The following is a 22,848-nucleotide window of genomic DNA, read 5'->3' on the forward strand; positions in this document are numbered from 1 at the left end:
TCAGATGTAATAGACTATATGCTAGCAATTCAAGATACTTATTTAGACACAAGAAATATTTCACAAAATGGCACTGGTGTGAAATATAAAGTAGAGATAGACAAATATGATATTGGCGATGTTGGCGCCCCGCAAATATTTGATGCATCGTCAGAAGAATTAAATGTTACACTGATTCATGGTATTGAAATAAACTATCCAAAAACGGTATTGAGTATTCTACATATGTGTCCGTTAGTTCGAATAAAAAGCAACGATTTTAACATTGTACGACTTTCCCATTCTATTTATATACAAGAGCTTAATGCTACTATCGACGAAAAGAAAGTGCTTATAGAAAATGTAAACGGCAGTAAAGTATTCTCAGTTCATATGTGCACTCACATGTTTGAAGAATTAATGAAGCCCTTTGCGGAAACTGAGAAGCGGTTGGAGAGAATAAACAAGTGCGTGACAAAAACCTTGTCTTCGAGCGCTATTTTATCACCGGTGTGTACTAGCATTTCTTTAACATTTTCGGTTTTAACTCTAATAATTTACTTGAGGTTCAAAGAACTAAAGACACAACCTGGAATTAACAATATCGTACTGTGCATAGCATTGATTATTGCACAGACATTATTCCAGTTTGGAAGTGGACAGTCATGCAATGTATCAAAAGTAGCATGTCAAATAATCGGTATTTTGGTTCATTTCTTCTGGCTCTTTCTTATCTTCTGGATGGACTCTTGTTGCATACATATGTTTCGTGTTTTTAGATTAAACCGAACTAGGATGGCTTTATTCAATACCACAAAAACTACAGTGGTCTACATACTTTACAGCTTGATTGCATCCTTGATACTTGTACTTATAAACGTCACTGTGTCACTTCAGGGAAGTGCGGGACATGATATTGGGTATGGAGGGTCCATGTGCTATATCAATAAGGACTACATGGTGGCGTACTTGTTTGCATTGCCCGTAGCAGTTATTGTTTCCATAAATATTATTCTTTTTATTATTGTTATGTTTCAGATGAAAATGTCACCAAAGGTTCAAAATGATAAAAATGACAGAAATCTTTTGTATATATACGCAAGACTTTCTACATTAACCGGTGGTACGTGGATCTTTGGGTTTTTTAGTTTCTTTTTCAATGTTGTGGCTTTGGGTGTGATATTTATCATTCTTAATGCAACTCAAGGTATATTTTTGTTCATTGCCTTTGTTGCTAATAGACGAACGTTGTCATTACTGAGGAAGAATGAGCATAAACAAACTCTGAAGAATACTAGCAAAACACAGACATATAGTAATGACAGGGGTACTAGCACAGGAAATGAGACCATTTTAAGTTCACGAAGTGTTCATTATATACAGTCTAATTAAACGCGAGTTTCAAACTCAATAAAAACAAATTGTAAAAAGTCGTAACAGTTCGCTTTTTTAGTAGTTAAAGTAATATTTGCTCTATCTACTTCGTGATTTATGAAAAGAAATACACTTACTAAGATTATATCTTTTTTTTTGATATATGGGTTAAAAGTATCCGATTGTATCGTGGCATATGCATATGGTTTTGCTGTGAAAATATCTTAATAAGACTATAAAATGAACTTTTATTCAATGTAACATGACACCTACCTCATGTTTGATAATTACGTATTCCTTGTTTATACTAATGTTATTTCTTGTTTTCTCATGTGCATGTATATAGTTGTCATATATGTTGTAATCACTGAAAAGTGGGAATAAAGAGTATATATATATACCAACAAAACAAAAATTGTATTATATGATATTGTTAGGTATAACCTGTAGAATAAACTTAGTTAAAGACAAATGCGTCAGTGTTTCACTAGTAAAGGTATTCTGAAAAGTTAGAATCTTTCTACAGGTATGCAGGGGCTTCTATAGTAAGGACAAAGAAGAGTGTAATGTCACATCGGCCCACTTTTAGGCCTAAAACAAAATTCTTTGTTTCCGGTAACATGCTCAAAAAAGTTAGGGTAGGTAGGTCGGAATTGTTTTTTTTTCGGGTTTTTTTTTTATTAATTAAGGGGGACTTTTCGGAAATTATTTTTATGTCAAAAAATGAACACAAATCAGGGGATTATGCCTTTAAAGCATCACTAAGTTGATTTCTAACATCACTGACCATGTTTAAAGCACAAAAAGTGCAGTTTTGCAATGTTTTGTTAAAAAGTTGAAAAAAATATTCTTCAAGGCCATAAAAACATTTAGGGTCGGGCCAACAATTTAGGGTAGGTCGGGATACCGGAAACGAACAATTTTCTTTACGCCTTAGTGGAAAATGCGGCTCTTCAGTTTTTGGTGGAGGAAGCAGAGAACAGGAAAATTATTTGAAGCCAGCCACAATAACTAACCAGCCGTGGAGGCCCTAAGAAATTAAAATACATTAAAACAATTACTTTTGGTGTGCTAGAACTACAGCTTAAAATCGTGGTTGTAGAGGACTTTAGGAAATGAGGAACCATACAACTATTTGAAAATTATTGAAGTAAAGAATTTCGAAATGGCCATATTTAATGATATTTAATTACAAAATGATGGTTTAAATGCATTTATCGCTTTAAATTACAAAGGGAAGACATCGTGTAGGCCTCACCATGTCCTTAAAGATATAAAAAATCCCATTGATTTTTTTTTCGAATTTTGTTGTTGCAATTATTGCTCATACATGTTTTCTTACGAATTTACCTTTCTTCTTACGTCTGTCTGGTATTTACATGTGTTATGTGAGATTGCGTCTATTTTAGACAACTTCTAAGAGAAAATACATAGCCTATCAAGCAATGAACGATTGTTGATTAAGCTTCCCTACCCAACCCCGCCTCGTGACTGTTGCCTTTATTGCGGTACACGTAGTCTTTATAACTTGTGAACAATGAAAAAGTGTCCGCAAAAGAAAGAAGCATTCTACTCATTGACATTTGGGCTAAATTAAAAAAAGTATCAAATGTCAGAAGCATGAAATACTGTTGAAAAAACGGCGTTAAACCCAAAACAAACAAACAAACAAATCAGAATGAGAAGGGCTAATAACTTGAAATGCATAATACAAGGAAAAATGATAAGCTATTATATTTTTGACTGCACTGGTATGTTACCATACTAGCTGCTTACTGAATTTGTTGATGTAACTTTGGGAGTACCATATTTACTCGTATTATATTAGAATATAGTATAAATAATATACCCATTACATATTGCATGACTGAATTCTAGACGGTCGATTAAAAAGATATCTTGGTAATTGAAAATAATTTAGAAAAATGTTTTGGTAGTTATAACTGCAGTTCCGTCAATACACGTAAATGGACAAAATAAATATACATTTAACATCAGATTGCATTCACCAGCTATAAATAGTAAAACAATCTATTTGACATATTAATACAAATTTAAGCCCTGCCTTTTACTTATACCACAACTAACGTCCTAGGTTTGTCGTTATTTATATTGTATTCTATCTAATTCTGACATTTTAGTAATGAAGCTTTTTTATATTCTAAAGGATTTAGCCGTCTGTTTCGAATACAAGTTTACACACATTGTGTATCATTTCCCATACAGTGTATTTATATCGCCTGATCATAAACCTAAAGCTATTTTTACTCTTAAGTGTAAATAACATAAAATATACAACCTCATTGTAAATAAATTGCCCTATACACTAAACAGGAAAATACTCCGACGAGGAAGCTAAAACGAAGGTAATTTTATACTAAAATCAGTAAAAATTTAAGGTTATTCTATATAACAAACAAAACAATATCATTTTTATGCATATTTTTGGGAAAGCTGGAAAAGGAAGTGGGTGGGGAGTGGAAATTGAAAACTAAGACTAATCTACGCAATAAAACTTTCTATTTATGTTTGGAATTTTAAATATCAACAAGTTAATTTAAATCTTATCAAATTTCAGTGTGCAAATTTCAACATTGTCAGTACACAATAATATTATTTCTTTTTGTTTTGCACCACGGAGTAAATTCAGTGGACTTTCGTGATGTTTTCATTTTGGGTCATTGAGTATATCCGATGTTAATTTTATTTCCGCTAAAGCGTAAGGCGCGTTGTAATTGTATAAAGCCGTTGTCTGAATTCGATCTACAAGGCCATTATATTGCTATTAAGACGTTTTGTAATTACATGATTTTTATCTTCAAATGACAAAAACAATGGATACAAATATAACACAGAAAAAAACAACGGTACACTCTCGGGTTAATTTTGCGATAAGTTAATATAATTGAATACAATTTGTATTTAAAATTTAACAAAACCCAAAAAAGCCTAATAACAAAATATGTACAAGAATAAGCGAAATCTCTTATATGCTCAAAACATTTTACACCATAAAATGCTTTTACATGTTTACCTTTTAGATTACATCTTTCTTATATCAACATGAGAAAAGCTTCACCGACTTGTTCGTTCGTATTTTTTGTCGGTTGTTTAATTCATCAAGACCTGATAGCGGGGGAAGATCTGTCAGATTACCTGTGGGAACAGACAAAGGTTGAACGACAGGATGCGCTGGATTCGGTCTTCGTCCAGGCAATTAAAAACGCCTCATTGGATCCAGTTCAATTTGGTATGGACTATATATTTCCCCATATTAAACAACCTTGATTTTTATGTGAAGAATACTATTGCTGTTATATAATGATAAAATATCGAGTTATTTTTCTGCATTAACCATAACCTGTGAGTGTTTAAACATGGGTTTGCACTGTGTACGATGCTATGCATTGCGATCATTGTGTGTTTAAACTGAGGCTTATCTTGTCTAAGATGCTATTTATTATTGTTGTATGTTTGAATAGGATATTGCCTTGTCCAAGGAGCTATGTACTTTGATCTACGGATTGTGTTTAAATACGGGCTTACATTGTCCAAGTTGCTATGTATTATGATTTACGGATTGTAAACAGGGACTTACATTGCCTAATATGTCATTTATTATGCCCCTCACACTCCACCATTGAAGAAGGAGGGGTATATTGTTTTGCAGATGTCGGTCGGTCAGTACTAGTACCAATCCGTTTCCGGATGATAACTCAAGAACGCTTGAGCCTAGGATCATGAAAGTTGATAGGGTGGTTGGTCATAACCAGCAGATGACCCCTTTTTATTGAATTTGAGATCAGTAGGTCAAATGTCGGGGTCACAGTGACCTGGAACAGTTAAACGGTTTCCGGATGATGTCTCAAGAACGCTTGGGCCTAGGATCATGAAAGTTGATAGGGAGGTTGGTCATGACCAGCAGATGACTCCTATTAGTATTGAGATCAGTAGATCAAAGGTCAATGTCATTGTGACCCTGAACTATTAAGAAGTTTTCGGAGATGACTTGAGAACGCTTGGGCTTAGGATCATAAAACTTGATAGGGACGTTGACTATGATCATCAAATGACCCCTATCAATTTTGAGGTCAGTAGGTTAAAGGCCAAGGTCGCAGTGACCCGGAACAGTTAAAAAGTCTTTCCGGATGATAACTCAGGAAAGCTTAAGTTGATAGGGAGGTTGGTTATGACCAGCAGATGACCCCTATTGATTTCGAGGTCAGTAGACCAAAGGTCAACGTCACATTGACCCGGAACAGTTAAACCGTTTCCGAACGATAACCTGAGAACGCTTGGGCCTAGGACCACGAAACTTGATAGGGAGGTTGATCATGACCAGCAGATGACCCCTTTTGATTATGAGATCAATAGATCAAAGGTCAAGGTCACATTGACCCAGAACTGTAGAACTTTTGTGTACAGGGACCAAATAATATCTGTTCCTTGGGCAATTACTGAATGCATCAAGGGAGAATTTCGTGTTCTAGGAGCTCTTGTTATCATAATGATCTTTGTGTGTTTAAATAGGGGCTTACATTGTATTATGACTTACGGATTGTAAATAGGGGCTTACATTGTCCAAGATGCTCTGTATTATGACCTGCGGGTTGTAAATAGGGGCTTACATTGCCTAAGATGCTATTTATTATAATGATGATCTGTGTGTGTTTAAATAGGGCTTCCCTTGTCTAAGATGCTATCCATTATTATGATCTTTCTGTGTTTAAAACTAGGGGCTTACATTGCCTAAGATGCTATTTAGTATGACTATGATGATTTTTGTGTGTTTGAATAGGGGCCTCCCTTGTCAAAGATGCTATTTATCATTATGATCTTTCTGTGTTTAAATAGGGGCTTACATCGTTCAAGATGCTATGTATTATGAACTACGGGCTGCTGTAAACAGGGGCTTACATTGTCTAAGATGCTATTTATTATTATAATGACCATTGTGTGTTTAAAAAATTATCTAAGATGCTATTCATTATAATACCTTGTGTGTTTAAATAGGGGCGTACATCGTCTACGATGCTATTTATTATAACGATCTTGTGCGTTTAAACAAGAGCTTACCTTGTCCAAGATGCTATTTATTATTATGATCTTTGCGTGTTTAAATAGGGGCTTACATTGCCCAAGATGCTATGTATTATAATGATCTTGTGCGTTTAAACAAGAGCTTACCTTGTCCAAGATGCTATTTATTATTATGATCTTTGTGTGTTTAAATAGGGGCTTACATTGTCCAAGATGCTATGTATTATAATCTACGGGTTGTAAACAGGGACTTACATTATCAAAGATGCTATTTATTATAATGATCTTTGTGCGTTTAAATAGGGGATTCCCTTGTCTAAGATGCTATTTTTATTATTCTCTTTTTGTGTTTAAATTGAGGTTAGCATTGTTCAAGATGCTATTTATTATGATCTAAGGGTTTTAAACAGGGGCTTACATTGTCTAAGATGCTTGTTTTGCGATTTTTGTGTGTTTAAACAGGGGCTGACATTGTCTAAGATGCTTGTTTTGCGATTTTTGTGTGTTTAAACAGGAGCTTACCTTGTCCAAGATGCTATTTACCTTTACTCAGCAAAGAGAAGTATGGACATAGCCGCCAGCAGGACAAATGATGTCACACTGAAAACATTCTTACAAGAATATGCTATCAAACGTTACACAAGGTTCGTTGTTTGCTATAAACAGTTCTGTTCTTTTGTATACATCTTCTTGCATAAAAACGTATCGTTTTATTACATACTAGATTTTATTGCAGATGAAGTCTTTTGAAACCTCTTTACCGATGAACAATTATTTTGCACTTGTATCTTCAAAATTATTTTTCTGACAATTGTTCTTAATTTTACTAGTAGTTCAGGTAATGCCCGTTTTCCTGCAAATACTGAAATAGGGTTGAATTCTGTGATAAATTATGTATTTGTTCTATTTCGTATTATGCGGATACTGGTATCAACGTTGGAATATATATTTTTATATTTTTGCTAAATGTTATCTACAGTTTATCTATCCCATTTTTAGAGATGTCCAGCTTCAGACTGAATAGCATTGCACGTGCATGATAAGTTTCTTTTTAAAACGCGACCTAATTTCTATGCAAGCCTTACATCTGATAAAAATCTCCATTTATCACATAACATTGAAATGTGTCCCTTATCGTTGTTGCAGTCTTTACACAAACGCTTTAAAAGACTGGCACATAGATGATCCAAGTGCTATCTCTCTTGGAAATGGCTGCGAAAATTATGTAAATCACCTACTGGCCGTTGCTGAAACTATGGATCCTATTTATCTAGTAGTCGCCAATATACCATGCGAAAGACTCTGGCCTTGGATTGGTGAGCAAGTCGGTGTTGGTTCGGTAAGAAAGTAACGCATTTTTTTCTAGGTATTTCTGTCGAGTTTTCAAGAGATTAAGTTGTCTCAACAAAAAAGTATTATAGATTGTGATTTGTTGTGAGCTTAAGTCTCGGAAAATGTCATATGGCAGCGTAGCTGCATTCTAGGTAAATAAGGGATTCAGTCCCATTTTTGCCCCTCCTCCTCTTCAGTGGTATTAAAAGTCCTGACTGGCGCAATTTTTCCGCAATTCGACTGGACTGGAAATGTCCTTATATTTAAGTGTAAAAAGTATTTGATTTTTAACGGACATGTTTATTATTGGTATAAAAATTAAATTAAATTGTAAGAATGAAAATATCATAATATCATCTACGGCTTAAGTGTAAATCATTTACGTTCAGCTTTAGTTGTGAAGACCAACTGTTAACCAACGTTAGATATAGTTTCGGGGAACCCTGGGTGAAGAACTCCAAACAGTGTTTGATAAGAGCGACTTGGATGCAGTCTTCAAATTGCCATGACATGCTCAGTCGAAAACCTAGATGTCTTGAGTAAGATGAATAAATTTCCGTGTGTATGATATCGACTATAAAAATATTTCCGCTTTGTTTTTCTCACAGGAAGATTTTGGCATTTATAATAAATGGGTGAATGAAAACTGGGACCCAAAAATATACGTTCATCTTGAATTTGAACAAGTTATGAACGACGCTCATGCTGAGGGTAAAATAGATAAAGACAAGGCACTGAAAGTCTATAAAGAGAGCATGAAAGGAGAAGTGGAATTCTTTAATTCCGTGTAAGTTCTTGTTCTTCATATTATAGAATATCACAGGTCGTCTTAATTAAAGAAATAACGTATTTAAATATACTTTTGATTTTATGACATATTAATGCATAACTCTACCTCAATTTAGTTATACTTTAAACCGTTCAATAAATACAGTCTATTTCAAAACAAAGTGTAATGCACATAACATATGAGCCGCACCATAAGAAAACCAACATAGTGGCTTTGCGACCAGCATGGATCCAGACCAGCCTGCGCTTCCGCAGTCTGGTCAGGATCAATGTTGTTCGTTTTCAAAGCCTATTGCAATTAGAGAAACCATTAGCGACCAGCATGGATCCTGACCAGACTGAGCGGATGCGCAAGCTGGTCTGGATCCATGCTGGTCTTAACGCACTGTTGGTTTTCTCATCGTGTGGCTCATATGTCATTTTACATTTTAGATTGGCTCCTGTTGTACAGTTACAGGGTGCACGTGATGAATTATAAAAGAATAATGGACCAGAACAAACATACAAACATGTTTTAATGTTGAAACAGATTAAATAAATCATGTTGATTTGTGCAGTCAGACAGTATAGAAACGAGTTGAATGAAAAAATAATGTCCCAAATGTCTTCATTAAAAGACATTTTATATGAAAGCCAGTATGATGTCTTTCTACCAGTTTTCTCTATGTGTTATTCCTTGGAGTCTGCATAAAAGACACTGTTCAAGATTTATTCAGTATATCTAGATTGAAGTATAGAAGCAAACAGGATCTGTCTAAAACCATTTGGATATAATGATTAAACATATTTAAGATGTTGAAATTGTTCTACTGGAAAGCAGTAATTTTATTAATAAGACGTTAACACTTGAAGATATATGGTAATACATGTATATAGTTATTACTTACAAATAAAAATAAAAAAAAAATCATTTTGTTTTATTAATTAAATCATAGCACGATCTACAACGTTTACGTGAAGTTTTTTATAGGATAGAACCTTCAACATTCCACAGCCAGCTGGATGGCTTCTTTACGTGAACACATTCTACATCCCAAGCGAGGTTTCCGACCCACAGCAGTGAGTAATCCAACCCACAGCAGTGAGTAATCCAACCCACAGCAGTGAGTAATCCAGCCTACAGCAGTGAGTAATCCAACCCACAGCAGTGAGTAATCCAACCCACAGCAGTGAGTAATCCAGCCTACAGCAGTGAGTAATCCAACCCAGAGCAGTGAGTAATCCAGCCCACAGCAGTGAGTAATCCAGCCTACAGCAGTGAGTAATCCAACCCACAGCAGTGAGTAATCCAGCCTACAGCAGTGAGTAATCCAGCCTACAGCAGTGAGTAATCCAACCCAGAGCAGTGAGTAATCCAGCCTACATCAGTGAGTAATCCAACCCACAGCAGTGAGTAATCCAACCCACAGCAGTGAGTAATCCAACCCACAGCAGTGAGTAATCCAGCCTACAGCAGTGAGTAATCCAACCCACAGCAGTGAGTAATCCAGCCTACAGCAGTGAGTAATCCAACCCACAGCAGTGAGTAATCCAACCCACAGCAGTGAGTAATTAGTTATTCAAAGTCAGCGACGTTCAGAGTGTCCTTACACATGGGTTTAACTGACTGCGTATCGGCTTCTCTGTTCTCGACGGAGGCTTTCAGAGTCTATGAATACTTTACGCAAAGTTCCGACTGCTATACATACGTACGGTTCGATTCTTTGGCACAAATAGTGACACTTTCTATTGAATCAGATGCAAGGCTCATAACCGGATTGCGAACTTCTATCATGTCCAATTGTTACGCACAAATGTTCAATAGATAGATTTTGATTCTGGTATTGTCAAATACCCCTACCCTAACGGAGATGTCCCTATCGCAACATCAGACGTAGTCTGTATATCACATCATATTCATTTTGAAAGAGCTTGCTTAAGTAAGAGGATTATTTCAATTACAGAAATCTCTATATTATTTAAAATGTAACAACACACCCATATACTATCGAGATGTAGAAAATCAAACCTGATATTTGCTTATTATAATCAAACATTTGTAAAATCTGTTAGTAAATATAAAAAAGAGAATGTAATGCAAAAATCGTAATGCACGTAGCATGTATGGTGATTGGCCTCTCTGCATTTAGCCGCTGCGTTTTCCTGTTTGATGACGCGGTGACTTCTGAAGCGTGAGACGCCGTGATGCGTTTCTTCTAAATCGTTAGGGTCGTGGTGGTTATCGAATACATTAGTGTTTGACCTATTTATACGTTTTTGTCACTTAAATTTGAGCTTCTCTAAGCGGGGAATTCTGTTTACACTGTCGTGTTTGACTAATTAAAAACAGGGTGTGTGAGATTATTATGCTCCAAACGCGTTTAATCCTTATCATGCTGGACAAGACTGATTCTGCCTTTGCGAACAGTGTAAGAGCATGATCAGCCTGCACATCCATGCAGTCTGATCAAGATTTGCACTGTTCGCCATACAGTTAGCATCCTTTTGGAAGGCACCCCTTTTAACAGTTTAATGGGACTGTCCAAATTGAAAGCTGGACAAGTTCATTATAGAAATTTGGCAAGGTAAGGGTTGAACCTGCAACTTCCTTTATATTGCTTGGTGACCGTTTCAAGGAAGTGACCCTATTTTCAAGTTTGTGATGTTACTTCCCTTCACCCTCCCCTAAACATTTATGCCCCTCCCGACTTTTTATACACACCCCGTTTTCCCTTTCCACTCTCACCCGATTTGCTTACCTTATCTCGATCACTGTTATATCTTTTATATAGTCAAAATGTATTTGAAGGAACCCATGTGCTAAATCTTTCCACTAATGTTTTATGGAGATAATGTAGATGTGGCCCCTAGAGTATTAAGTTAAACAAGGTTTTACAATAATTTGAAGGCTGGAGTTAATTACCAGACAATATGTTAATCAAATACCGGTTCACGTAAAGCCAAACGCTATTATGGTTGTATTCGTCATTACATAAGAAGCACTGTGCTGAATTTAAAAATAAAAAAAGATTTCATGAGGACTTTCTGAACAACTCTCATAAGTATATACAATTCCAAGAAATGGCTACTCAGTATGGTACAATAAAATGATTTATACCTGGGTCGTGAAATTATTCCCGATACTATCATAACATCACTGTTTTCGACGATTTAGAAACATAATTCTCAGGAGTTGCACATTGAATGGGAGTGATAATTTAGATAACAAGAGCTGTCGGAAGACAGCAACGCTCGCCTATTCAACAGCCTTGTCAATTGAATGAATACAAAAGTCGAAAAAGGGGCATAATTCTGTATAAATGGGAAACACTGCATAGTGCTTTATATCAGCTCATGACAGTGGACAAGTGTGTGAAGTTTCAATCCATTCCCATTAGTGGATACTGAGATACCAGCTTACATACAAAAACTTAACCAAAAACTGCTAAATTGAAAAAGGGGCATAATTTTGAAAAAAAAATGCAAAGCAGAGTTATGGGACCTGCACAGTGCATGTCAGCTCATGACAGTGAACAAGTGTATGAAGATTCAATCCATTCTCATTAGTGGATACTGAGATACCAGCTTACACACAAAAACTTAACACCAAAACACTTCTAAGTCAAAAAAGGGGCATAATTTGGAAAAAATGCAAAGTAGAGTTATGGGACATGCTTAGTGCATGTCAGATGATGACAGTGAACAAGTGTGTGAAGTTTCAATCCATTCCCATTAGTGAGCACTGAGATACCAGCTTACATACAAAACCTTAACCAAAAATTTCTAAGTCGAAAAACGGCATAATTTTGTAAAAAAGCAGAATAGAGTTATAGAACCTGTGCAGGGTAAGTCAGTTTATCACAGTGAATAAGTGTGTGAAGTTTCAATCCATTCCCACAAGTGGTTACTGAGATACCAGCTTACATACAAAACTTAACCAAATCGGGACGCGGACGCCGACGCACGGGCTAGTCCAATAGCTCTACTATTCTTTGAACAGTCTAGCTAAAAAAAAAGAGTGTAAATTTCCCACTGGGGACACATGTATAATTTTCTCTTCTGCATTACATTTGCTCAGACAATTTATGAAACGTTGAGAGAAATTACTGAACGAAAATTCAGTTCATTAAGACAAATTATGCGAAATGAAACAAACTTTTACACGGTAAACATAAACACCTATAGACTGATTATGTGTTTTTAGCATAGATCTTATACGGGAAACTATGGCATCATGACAGAATGTCGTTAAATAACTGAAGAACTTAATAAACCAATAGCCTTATCTAAAATAGAAAACAAACAATAACATCCAGTCTTTGAACATATCCTAACAATAAGTCTTAATCCTGTAGTGATTTCAGTCTTCTTATTCTTGCAAGTTCTTTTTACAATAATCTAGTCTCATTTCAGTACATAGTACAGTTTCTTGCAATTGTCAGGACATTCGGAAGTATGTTTTCTATTATCAGTCAATCTAAATCACTTTAATCACAACAGCTTCTCAAGGTCATGAACTGTCACGATATTTTGACAAAAGTTTTTTAACTTTTTATGTTCGAATAAATACTCATATTCACAAAGTCAGAAAAGTCTCAAATCCAGCAAAAGTCGTGAACTCCGTGCAACCTTTCTCGGTATAGTCTTCTCTAGTTTTACATATTTTTGGGAATATCTCCAGTGATGCTACTATAGATCCACCCAGCCAGGAAGATTTCCTTCTCTCTGGAGGGGCAATTACGCAGATTTTATTGTCACATTTTCCAAATTCTTCTTTAACATGTGTTTCAAGCCGTTCAACAACTCCTGAAAGAATAAAAGCTGTTTGTAAAATACGATTCCTCCCATGTGACTTGTCCAATTTCCAGTCCCGAGATCACAATGACCTTGTCCTTTGACCTACTGATCCCTAACAATATAAGGCTCATCTACTGACAACAAGCAATCATCCGATGAACTTTGTAGACTGTAGGCCATAGCGGTCTGTATTTACTGAGCTAAAACTGTCTTGTGTCATTATGGTCATTAAGGTCATTATGACATTGACATTTGAGTTACTGATTCCCAAAACAATAAAGACAACAGGCAATCATCCTATAACCGTTATAATTCAGTAGATCATAGGGTTCTTAATTCTAATTTACCGAGAGAAAACCATATACAGTCTCGGGTTCACGGTGACCTTGACCTTTGACCTACAGACACCAAAAACGAAAGAGGTCATTTACTGACCACAGGCCATTATCCGTTGAAGTTTTACGACTGTTAGTCAATGTATTCTTTGATTAACTTACTTTTTATAAAGTATTCCTAGACAGTCGTAATATCATTGTGGCACTGACCTTTGACTCACTGATCAAAAAAACAAAATGGGTCACCTGCTGATCACTGGCAATCATCCAATGAAGTTTGACGACAATAGGTCAATGCGTTCTTTAATGAATGAGCGGAAACCATTTTCAGCATAAAGGTTACTTTTACCTTGACCTTTGACATTGAAACAGTAAAGATCATCTACTGACTATAGGTAATCAACCTTGGAAGTTTGACGGCTATAGGCAAAGGCATTCTAAAGTTATTGAGCGAAAACCGGATTCAGTATCAAGACCTTTGTGACCTTGAAATTTAACCTACTACTCCAAGAAATAAACGGTCTTCTACTGAACATGGGTATTCACTACTATGATGTTTGACGACCGTAGGTAAAAGAGTTATCCAGTCATTGTACAACGCCGATTTTCAGTTCAAATTCACAATGCATTTGACCTAGTGACCCAACCGTCTACGGGCAATCATCGAATGAAGTTTGACGCCTGTAGGCCAAAGCGTTCTTCAATTATCAGAAGGATTTTAATTTCAATGACACTCCAATCTTGACCTTTGAGCGACTAATTATAAAATCAAATAGGATCATCTATCGGTCACCACCGATCTGCCAACCAAGTTTGTGGTTCATGTTCTAAAGCGAACGGAACCCGGGGAATGGACAGAAGTTCAATTACTATAAGGGGTGGGGCATAATATCGATGCAATCGTATAAAAGAAAGGTATTAAGTACCACTGCAACTAGTTTTGAAATACATACTAGTATAACTTACAAAGTAAGACAATACTTCATGCAACTAAGTAATGTAATTATTATTACTGTGCCTTGATCTTCAATGAAGTACTAGTATTATTTTGTTAGGCCTGGACCTAACAAGGCACTTGCGCAAAGTGTGATCCGGTCTGGCAAAATCCACGATAGCCGAATGCGATATTGTAGATCAGGGTATCGCTTTAAAGTATCTTTTATTCTATACGTATAAATCTGTTGTTTTAGTGTAACACCCCCCAAAATGGACTACAATTTTCGGTAAAAACGACTTTTTTTAGGTGGACAGTGAATTTTTAAACGCATCGAATGTCGTGACGTCATCACTACTACATTTCTGAAGTCATATTTGACGTGAAGAATAAAGCAACGGACCAAACATCGAATATCTTTCCGAATCCGATCGGAGTTGAATACAGGGTTTTGTATTTGTTAGTGAAATACACGTATTTCAAGGAGAAAGTTCGAATATAGTTATAGTGCATTATATATTTACATGTAATAGTGTCGGAATAGTCGGTGCATTAGGACGAACACGAGACAACAAATCACAATCAAGTTTGAATCCAGAAACTGGCGACTGTTCTACTTGGAAACTGACTGAAAAAAGCGTCTAACATAATTCGTTCTCTACCTCTTATTATGAGCTACTTGCGAAGAACAAGTTAATACCGGTCACAATACAGGACCATTGTAAACGACAAGGGGTCACCATACACAGTGATAGGTTATTTGCTTTGTATCGGGAAATATGCATGAGCTCTGCGGCGGAAATACTGGACAACTTTAGGAGCGAAATATTCTTCCGCTAAAGAACGAGAGCATATTTCCCGATGCAAAAATGATAACCTTTTCATTACATACGTATCTTCATGTATAAATGTAATGTAAATATTATGAATTTGATCAATAGCATGAAAAAATGACTGAACTAGGACTAATGCAACGCCACCCACTAAATTACGTCACGCACCCGATATGAAATACAGGCGTCATTGTATGGAAAAAATACTGAAGTGTCCGGTGCCATTTTAACTTAATAGGGAATAGAATCGAGTATGTAATAATATATAATATTGTAGATGGTAATCTTGAGAATTATGTGCACGAGATTTAAATACTTTTCCTATAATATGGAAGCATATATATAGTGAAAAATATGTCAAACCTGGTGTGAACGATGTCCCTCCAGAGATAATAATGTTTGACAGTAGTTCCTTCTTAATGTCATCTTCACAGGAATGCAAAGCATTACATAAGAGTTTATCTATTCCTGGAGCAGTCGACTCTGTTTTAATACACAAAAGCGACATGCAATAAATATTACTTAAGAATGTTTATGTGCAAATTACAAAATGGCTGTATATTTTGTATCTCCAAATACAAATAGCACCAAACATTTATCATTCAAGTTCATTAAAGAATCTACCGCATTCCTACATAACTTCTTTCATTAAGAGCTTCTTTCTCTTGTTAAAGAGAATTCCTATAGTTTTTTTCCTTTCATAGATTTTTTTTAAATTCACATATATGATAGGAAAGCTTGTGCTGAAAACAATGAACAAATAAAACCAATAGGTCACCAGGCTTGTTTTTGTGAAAAATTGTTTTGAACACACCCACTGTTGCTGAAACTGCCAGCGATTTTTCAACATTTTCATAATTTTCTGCTTTTTTATAAATACCAACCAAAATATACATCCAGGCAGCACAATACGGTTTTTTCTTTTTACAAATTTTATTATATACTTATTGGATATCATAGTCATATTTGTAATACTCTATCCTTACAATAATGGGTACAAATGAAAAAAAAATATTGTTTCATATTTACTTTTGTGAACTTTTTTCAATGAAAAATACCCATAGTGAAGAATATTTTTTTTTAAATTTTGAAAAAACTCTTTCATAGAATTTTTTCTTTTTCTTCTTGTGTATAGATAATTGTATTGTGAGCATAAAAATAGCTAAAAATGTATGGGTCACCAGGCTAAATTTTATGTTAAGACCGCTAGAATACAACACCTGTTCGGACGGAAATGGCGCGAACCTGGCCAAATTGATTACATGTATGTCTGCTAAAAGTTAAAAAAAAGTTTTGAAAATTCTTAATTCTTTCTATAATTGAATACTAAACACTCTGAAAGGTGATATTGTCTTATCAATACTAAGTCAATTATCTTACATTATATGAACAACACTGTCTTTGTACTAAAATGCGATGTGAAAACAGAACCACAAAAATAGCAAGATACCTGTCAGGCATGATACTTGTCAATACAACATAAACCAGTATCAACATTTGATTACTGATATAACTTATCAAAAATTTTATTTCATTCAAATTTCCTCATATTTAAGATTGTCTGTAACATGTTTCAACAAATGTTGACTTCAGTTCAGTTTTCCATAGAAAGTGTCGGCTGCGCAGAAAGATGCGCATAAAAAACTATAAGAATTCCCTTTAATATATTTATATAGGGCCTTGTTGTGAACACCAATCTATCATTTATTTCAGTAACTGTTGTGTTTCTTACATGGAATATAATATCAACATATATGGGTATCTGTTGAATATGTCAAATTACAAAAATGTGATTTTATAATTAATTAGGACATAGAACAATGGTCTAACAAAAGTACATTCAAACTGGTTAAAAGCATACTTAAAAGTTCGAGGTAAATGATGTTATAGTATAAAAGTCTATAATACATTCTTTTTATCCGTCTGTCAACTTTGAAGACAAGCACAGAGTAAAACAAAATACCAGACAATGTGTCTCTGTTTTCAATTGAAGGTTTTCGCTATTTTTGCTCAAAGCCGTTAATAAATCGAAGTTTTACAAATGAATTCAGAGTGTCAGTATATGATTATTATACCTATCTTATCCGGATGAAACAAGATGTCCCCGCAGCTGATCATATCTTCATCAACGGAAACACTGGTGCCGTCCGGAAAACTGTAGTCAGTTCCCTTATTTTCTGGCATTGTATAATTGTATAAACAATGCTTTAAACCTTCTATATCAACCATTGCTCGACCTGAAAATAAGGTTTTACACATCTTATAGTTTCTCTTCCTTCGTAGCATGCACAATATCCTTTCACAATTAAAATAAATGGGCAAGTTTTTCATAATTTTCAATGAATAAACATTGCGAGCCAAGACAAAATTAGCTAATTTTAGTTTTACCTCTCATGAACAGATCAATCAAACCATGTCTGCTATGATCTTCTTGGTTGCATTCTTTGCTTTCAAAGGATCTTTTTACAGATTTTATTAGAAAATGTACAATGTCATAACAAAAAAGTACCACTAGGTTCAAAGTTGCTCTTTCCAACTATCTTTGACAAGTACTCAGTAACATCGTTTCCACCAATATCAGATCTGCAAGAATACGCTGCTCCACCTGCGCCATTACAACTCAGAAGTGACCCTGAAAAAAATGTTAACATGATGCGGAGGGGGCAACTGCATATAAACAAACATGGCCACGAGACACAGTTGCATAACTGCGTATAAGAGTAGCCGTTTTATAGCAAGCCATCCAGCCTGCATATTGATTCAAAGGCACCCGTCCATGATAAAATAATGCCCGAAGGGGGCATCTTGGGCCATTATCTACCCACAAAAGCCGGAAAGTCGCAATTTATTATCAATAATGGTGTCAATATGACCTTTAAATCCATCGAAATGCCTCTGTTTTATTGACTGCTGAAATAGCATGTAGGATTATTATTATGGCGGATGATATAAAGATATGTTAGACTCATATTTCAAAATATCAAAAATTACTTCGTTCTGTCCATATAAACAAAACCGTAGCAAGTTTGTATGTAAAACCAGTACTGTGTGAAATGCCACATGTTACATGTATAGCTATTGAAAGTATACCGTTAAAATGTAAACTACGGTCCCCACCACTAATGGAAGCTTGCTAAACATGTAGCTCTCTGTGAATGTAGCTATATCACCAGTTTATGCATTTAGTCAAGTTAAATTGATTTGATGAGGCGTTTCCAAATTTAAAATAATCATTCAAAATAAAATACTTTATTGAAAGATGCACAGTGGGTACCTTTAATATCATTGCGAACTTGATAACGGTATATAACTAAATCAGAATTTGATAAGTATGTAAATGTTAGATTAATTTATAAAAATTAACGATGATTGTTTTCTTCAATATTTCAAGTGTTACAAAGATTCACTCTTTCTTGCCCACTATTTATAATATTTTATTGGATATCTTGCCAAGTCCGTATGCCATTATGTTTTAAGCACTGGTCCCTGTTACTGTATCAACACTTCATCATCGATTTTTTTTCGCATTGATATATGTTTGTATGAAATGCATATATCGAAATAAATGTTTTCAAACCAAGTCGCTTTACGAAATAAAATGGTGTATCTGAAAGTCTGAAAATATTTTTCTTGCATAAATCTTAACCTTTTTTATTACTTCACATAGTGGATGAAGTTAGTAGAACGACTAAGTTGGGAAGTTAGAGTTTTTTGTCTTACACTAGTAACAAATCATTTAATCAAACTCAGAGTCGAGCTTTCTTTCCGCAAATTATATGGCTGTAAAGACAAATTAAATGACCAAATGTATAACATAAAACATGAACATTTGTTATAATTTATTATAATTTGTCTTTATTTGCCGTCAAACTTGGCACGGTTTAAACATGCATGAGACCGACATACAAGAAAAGAATAAGTAAATTTTCATAAAATTTATGAATTCTCTGAAAAACAAATTTCAAAATTTCAATTTGAAGCAATTAAAACTAGATAGACAATACCCTGGTGTAAAGCTGTGACATGTGTAACACTTCCGCCTACATCCAACACAATCCCGGAAATACGACCGGAACTGATCAGAGCCAGTCCTGCAGGGTCTGTGATATACAGAGCAGGAACTCGAAACTTCTCCATCATAATCTGTAAGTAGTCGATACAAATCATTAACTACATGCATCAAAATACGATCTTGGAGCTGACTGTGATATAAGTAACTAATTTAAGACATAGCAACTTAATTCTACAGTAAAGGTTTAAGTATGCAAAAACCGTAAGGCAGCAGCCTTCTTACTCAAACATTAAACAATCAAAACGACTTACATTATGCTTCCTGTTGTGTTAATTGTTCATGCTTCTAATAAAAATCAGGTGGATCGATTTAAGTCTTTTCAAATAATGGTAATTTTAAAATCATTCAAAGATTTAATTCATCTAAAGGAACTGCTGTGGCAAAGTCATGTTTCTTTCGCAAAGATATGCTACCTGCTATTTGGATGTGATTAAGCCGACTTGGGTATGAGACAAAATACGGGAATATTACATATGTAGTAATATTATGGACATTTATACTCATTTTGCAAAAAAAAAATATAATGGTGAAGATATAATACCCTTTCAAATATCTGTATTAAACTGCGAGTGTATTTTTGGCTCTCACCTCGACCATTTTCTGTCTGTTTTCGGGACTGTTACCAGGAACCTCTGTTATCAGAATAGGGCGGCCCTCTATACCGTCACGCAGTTCGTGTGTGAAAATATACTCCCAGATGCTTGAACAAAATATAAACAGGTTTTTTTTATTCCATCACCATATAGTTCAAACCAAACTTTACATGAGGTCGACAGTGTCGTCTGATTGCTTGACAATGTTACAGTATCAAAATTTTCCAGAGTCTCTACAGCTGTAACACCGATAGATTTTGCCTTCAAACGGGAAGTAACTAAAAATATAGGTTGTATCTAATACTGAACAACAAAAGCAAACTTACCTTTCCATATCATCCCAGCCGCAGACAGATCCCCTGTGCATAGGAAATGTTAACTTGCACTTTCTGTTGAACCAAGCCCTATCTCCAAACAGCTTCATACCGGCTCCATCCTGTAAAATAGTTCATGTTTTAGCCTTACATCTGAACCGTCACAAACAAATATTAATCAAGTTAGGGTCCAAGGGACACAGTATTTTACATAGACATTTTTCTTACCGGTACTTGAACATTTAGTTTAAGTAAAAAAATACGGCAGAAATGTAATGACTTCCATAGATGTATTGTCAGTAAAGAAGGCGAATGGTAGTGTACTGCCTTAACGCTTAAATACGCAAACACGGTATGAAAATCTTGACCTACCTTACGTTGACTGTTGCTTTCTCCCGCTACATCGGTGCCAATCACTGTTCTCTCGTACGCACGGGCTGTTTTGTCACCAGCATACCCAGCCTTTATCATCCATGTTCCATTATCTATAACCACCGCTTCTGAGTCATCGTCTATATCAGACATTTTGCATACTCTTTCTAATCTACTATACTGAAAATCAAAACAAGTGCCAGAGGTTCATCCGGGGAACCATGGTAGACCTCTGGTATGCAAGAATGAACAATGCAGACACGTCTTTGTACAGTTACTAATTCGTATAATTATTATATCAAATATCTACATGAAAAGTATGATAAAACTATAGTGGTAAAACCCAGACTACTGTATTTCATACTTATGCACATTCATATTCATCTCTAAAATAGTAAAAGTCCTCAACTTAATATTTTAAACAATACTAAAACATTTTAACGAAGGAAACAAAATTGACAATAAAATATGAGCTTAGTTTAAGTAGTGAATTTAACGAGTGAGTTGAATAAAATGGCATTATGTCAGGCTCTGGTGAGTGCAATATTCCTTCGGTCAAGGAGTTCAATATAGTAACAAATATTTACACTCAAACTATTACCAGAATATTTTTACTGAAGCAACAATGTTTTTAAGTTTTTGTTTATGCCGACCCCAGTAAATTTAACAGTGTTATACATTTTTCATTACCTTTTGGCAAAATTATACACATATGTCTTGGACATTGAATATATTGAACAATAGGCAGACCGCATGTGATTACAGGATTAGCTGTTATATCGATACACATAAAGATACATGACAGGTAGATGACCATTGGGGGAAAGGTAATTTTTTATGTAAACAACTTTATGTGGTATGATGGCAGTGTTTAATAAAATGTTTAATACATATCATGTTGATGTTGGCTTGTATTTCCTTAATAGCACTGAATTCGTTCTTGGAATGGTCTCCCCTTATATAAACAGTCCAGCCCCAGTTTGATTCTATTCGCTGAGAGGCTGGCAGTTGTAACCATCTAATCTGTATCTTTGTTTTAATCTTAGTAATTGTAGTTCTTTTAAACTTTTCACCTAATGAACTTGCTCATCTTTAAACAATCTGTCCCACACAAGTGCGCCAGATCAATGATCGTACTAGATGAGTCTGATGTAGATGTAGATAGCTACGATATGTGTGCAATGTGTACATAAACTTCATTAAAATCAGCATTATTCTTTATAATATTATACATGTTTTTAAAAGCAATAAAATATGATTAGATAAAATAAAAGTTCTTTAATATAGGAGTTATAAATCAAACCAAAATACCCAAGATGAAAATATCAAACAAAATGCATCACTGAAAAAAAGTTTCAAGTCAAAATCTAGAACATTAATTTAACACTGTAGATATCTAACTGCGTATACTGTCGACTAACTCTCCGCTAAAGTAGCATGTTTAAAACTTATTGACTTTGTCTACACATACGTTTAAAAAATGTCACCACACTTTAAATTAACAGTTAGCAAAATTATAACAATACGTTCTACATGTGAATTGTTCGATTTATTGGTTATCAGCTGATCAGAGTAAATAGAAGACAAATATACTAGAAGACAAATATACTTGCTCGTAAAGTATACAGCAGGCTGTTTAAATTAGTACAAAAGACTTACCTGTATGCAAGATTTAAATCTACCATCATTAACAATATCAATATATCACTAAAATTCTCAAAAAATTAAATTAATGGCGACTTTTCTAAAACGGGAGGTAACTCATATGCTGGATTCTAAAACACATTGAGTGTACGCACGCACCGAACGCGTACGCTATTAACCCTATGTTAAACCTAACCCTAACCTTTAGTCAGTATATAGTACACTACACTCAATGGGCATTAAATCTCCTGCATTGAGTGTACGCACGCATTGAATGTACACTATTAAACCTATGTTAAACCTAACCCTAACCTTTAGTCAGTATATAGTACACTCGACTCGTGCGTACATCCAATAGGAGCGATTTAATGTTGACGTACACTCAATCTAATAGGGGCGCCGTGTCAGTTACTGTACCGATAAGGGGAAGTAACACTGTGTCTCATTAATGGAAACTAGAT

The 22,848-nt window shown here is 35.0% G+C and overlaps 2 protein-coding genes across 2 annotated transcripts; one reads left to right on the forward strand and one right to left on the reverse strand.

Annotated features, from left to right (window-relative positions):
- Positions 1 to 3,568: 3,568 nt before the first annotated feature.
- On the forward strand, positions 3,569 to 9,370 carry LOC123526713 (uncharacterized). The gene is made up of 6 exons (XM_053523110.1): positions 3,569 to 3,719; positions 4,395 to 4,603; positions 6,908 to 7,037; positions 7,540 to 7,732; positions 8,334 to 8,512; positions 8,947 to 9,370. The coding sequence occupies exons 2-6, from the start codon at positions 4,417 to 4,419 to the stop codon at positions 8,990 to 8,992; spliced, it is 735 nt and encodes a 244-aa protein (XP_053379085.1). The 5' UTR covers positions 3,569 to 3,719; positions 4,395 to 4,416; the 3' UTR covers positions 8,993 to 9,370.
- Positions 9,371 to 9,575: 205 nt separating this feature from the next.
- LOC123526712 (uncharacterized) lies at positions 9,576 to 22,472 on the reverse strand. The gene is made up of 9 exons (XM_053523108.1): positions 22,403 to 22,472; positions 20,744 to 20,923; positions 20,384 to 20,493; positions 20,053 to 20,164; positions 19,397 to 19,535; positions 17,902 to 18,024; positions 17,468 to 17,629; positions 15,756 to 15,875; positions 9,576 to 13,299 (listed from the first exon to the last, which is right to left on the reverse strand). Exons 2-9 carry the CDS (start codon positions 20,894 to 20,896, stop codon positions 13,070 to 13,072), a joined length of 1,149 nt encoding a protein of 382 aa, XP_053379083.1. The 5' UTR covers positions 20,897 to 20,923; positions 22,403 to 22,472; the 3' UTR covers positions 9,576 to 13,069.
- Between the last annotated feature and the right edge of the window lie 376 nt (positions 22,473 to 22,848).

The sequence above is a fragment of the Mercenaria mercenaria genome, chromosome 14 (genome assembly GCF_021730395.1).
Source record: "Mercenaria mercenaria strain notata chromosome 14, MADL_Memer_1, whole genome shotgun sequence".
NCBI lineage: Eukaryota > Metazoa > Mollusca > Bivalvia > Venerida > Veneridae > Mercenaria > Mercenaria mercenaria.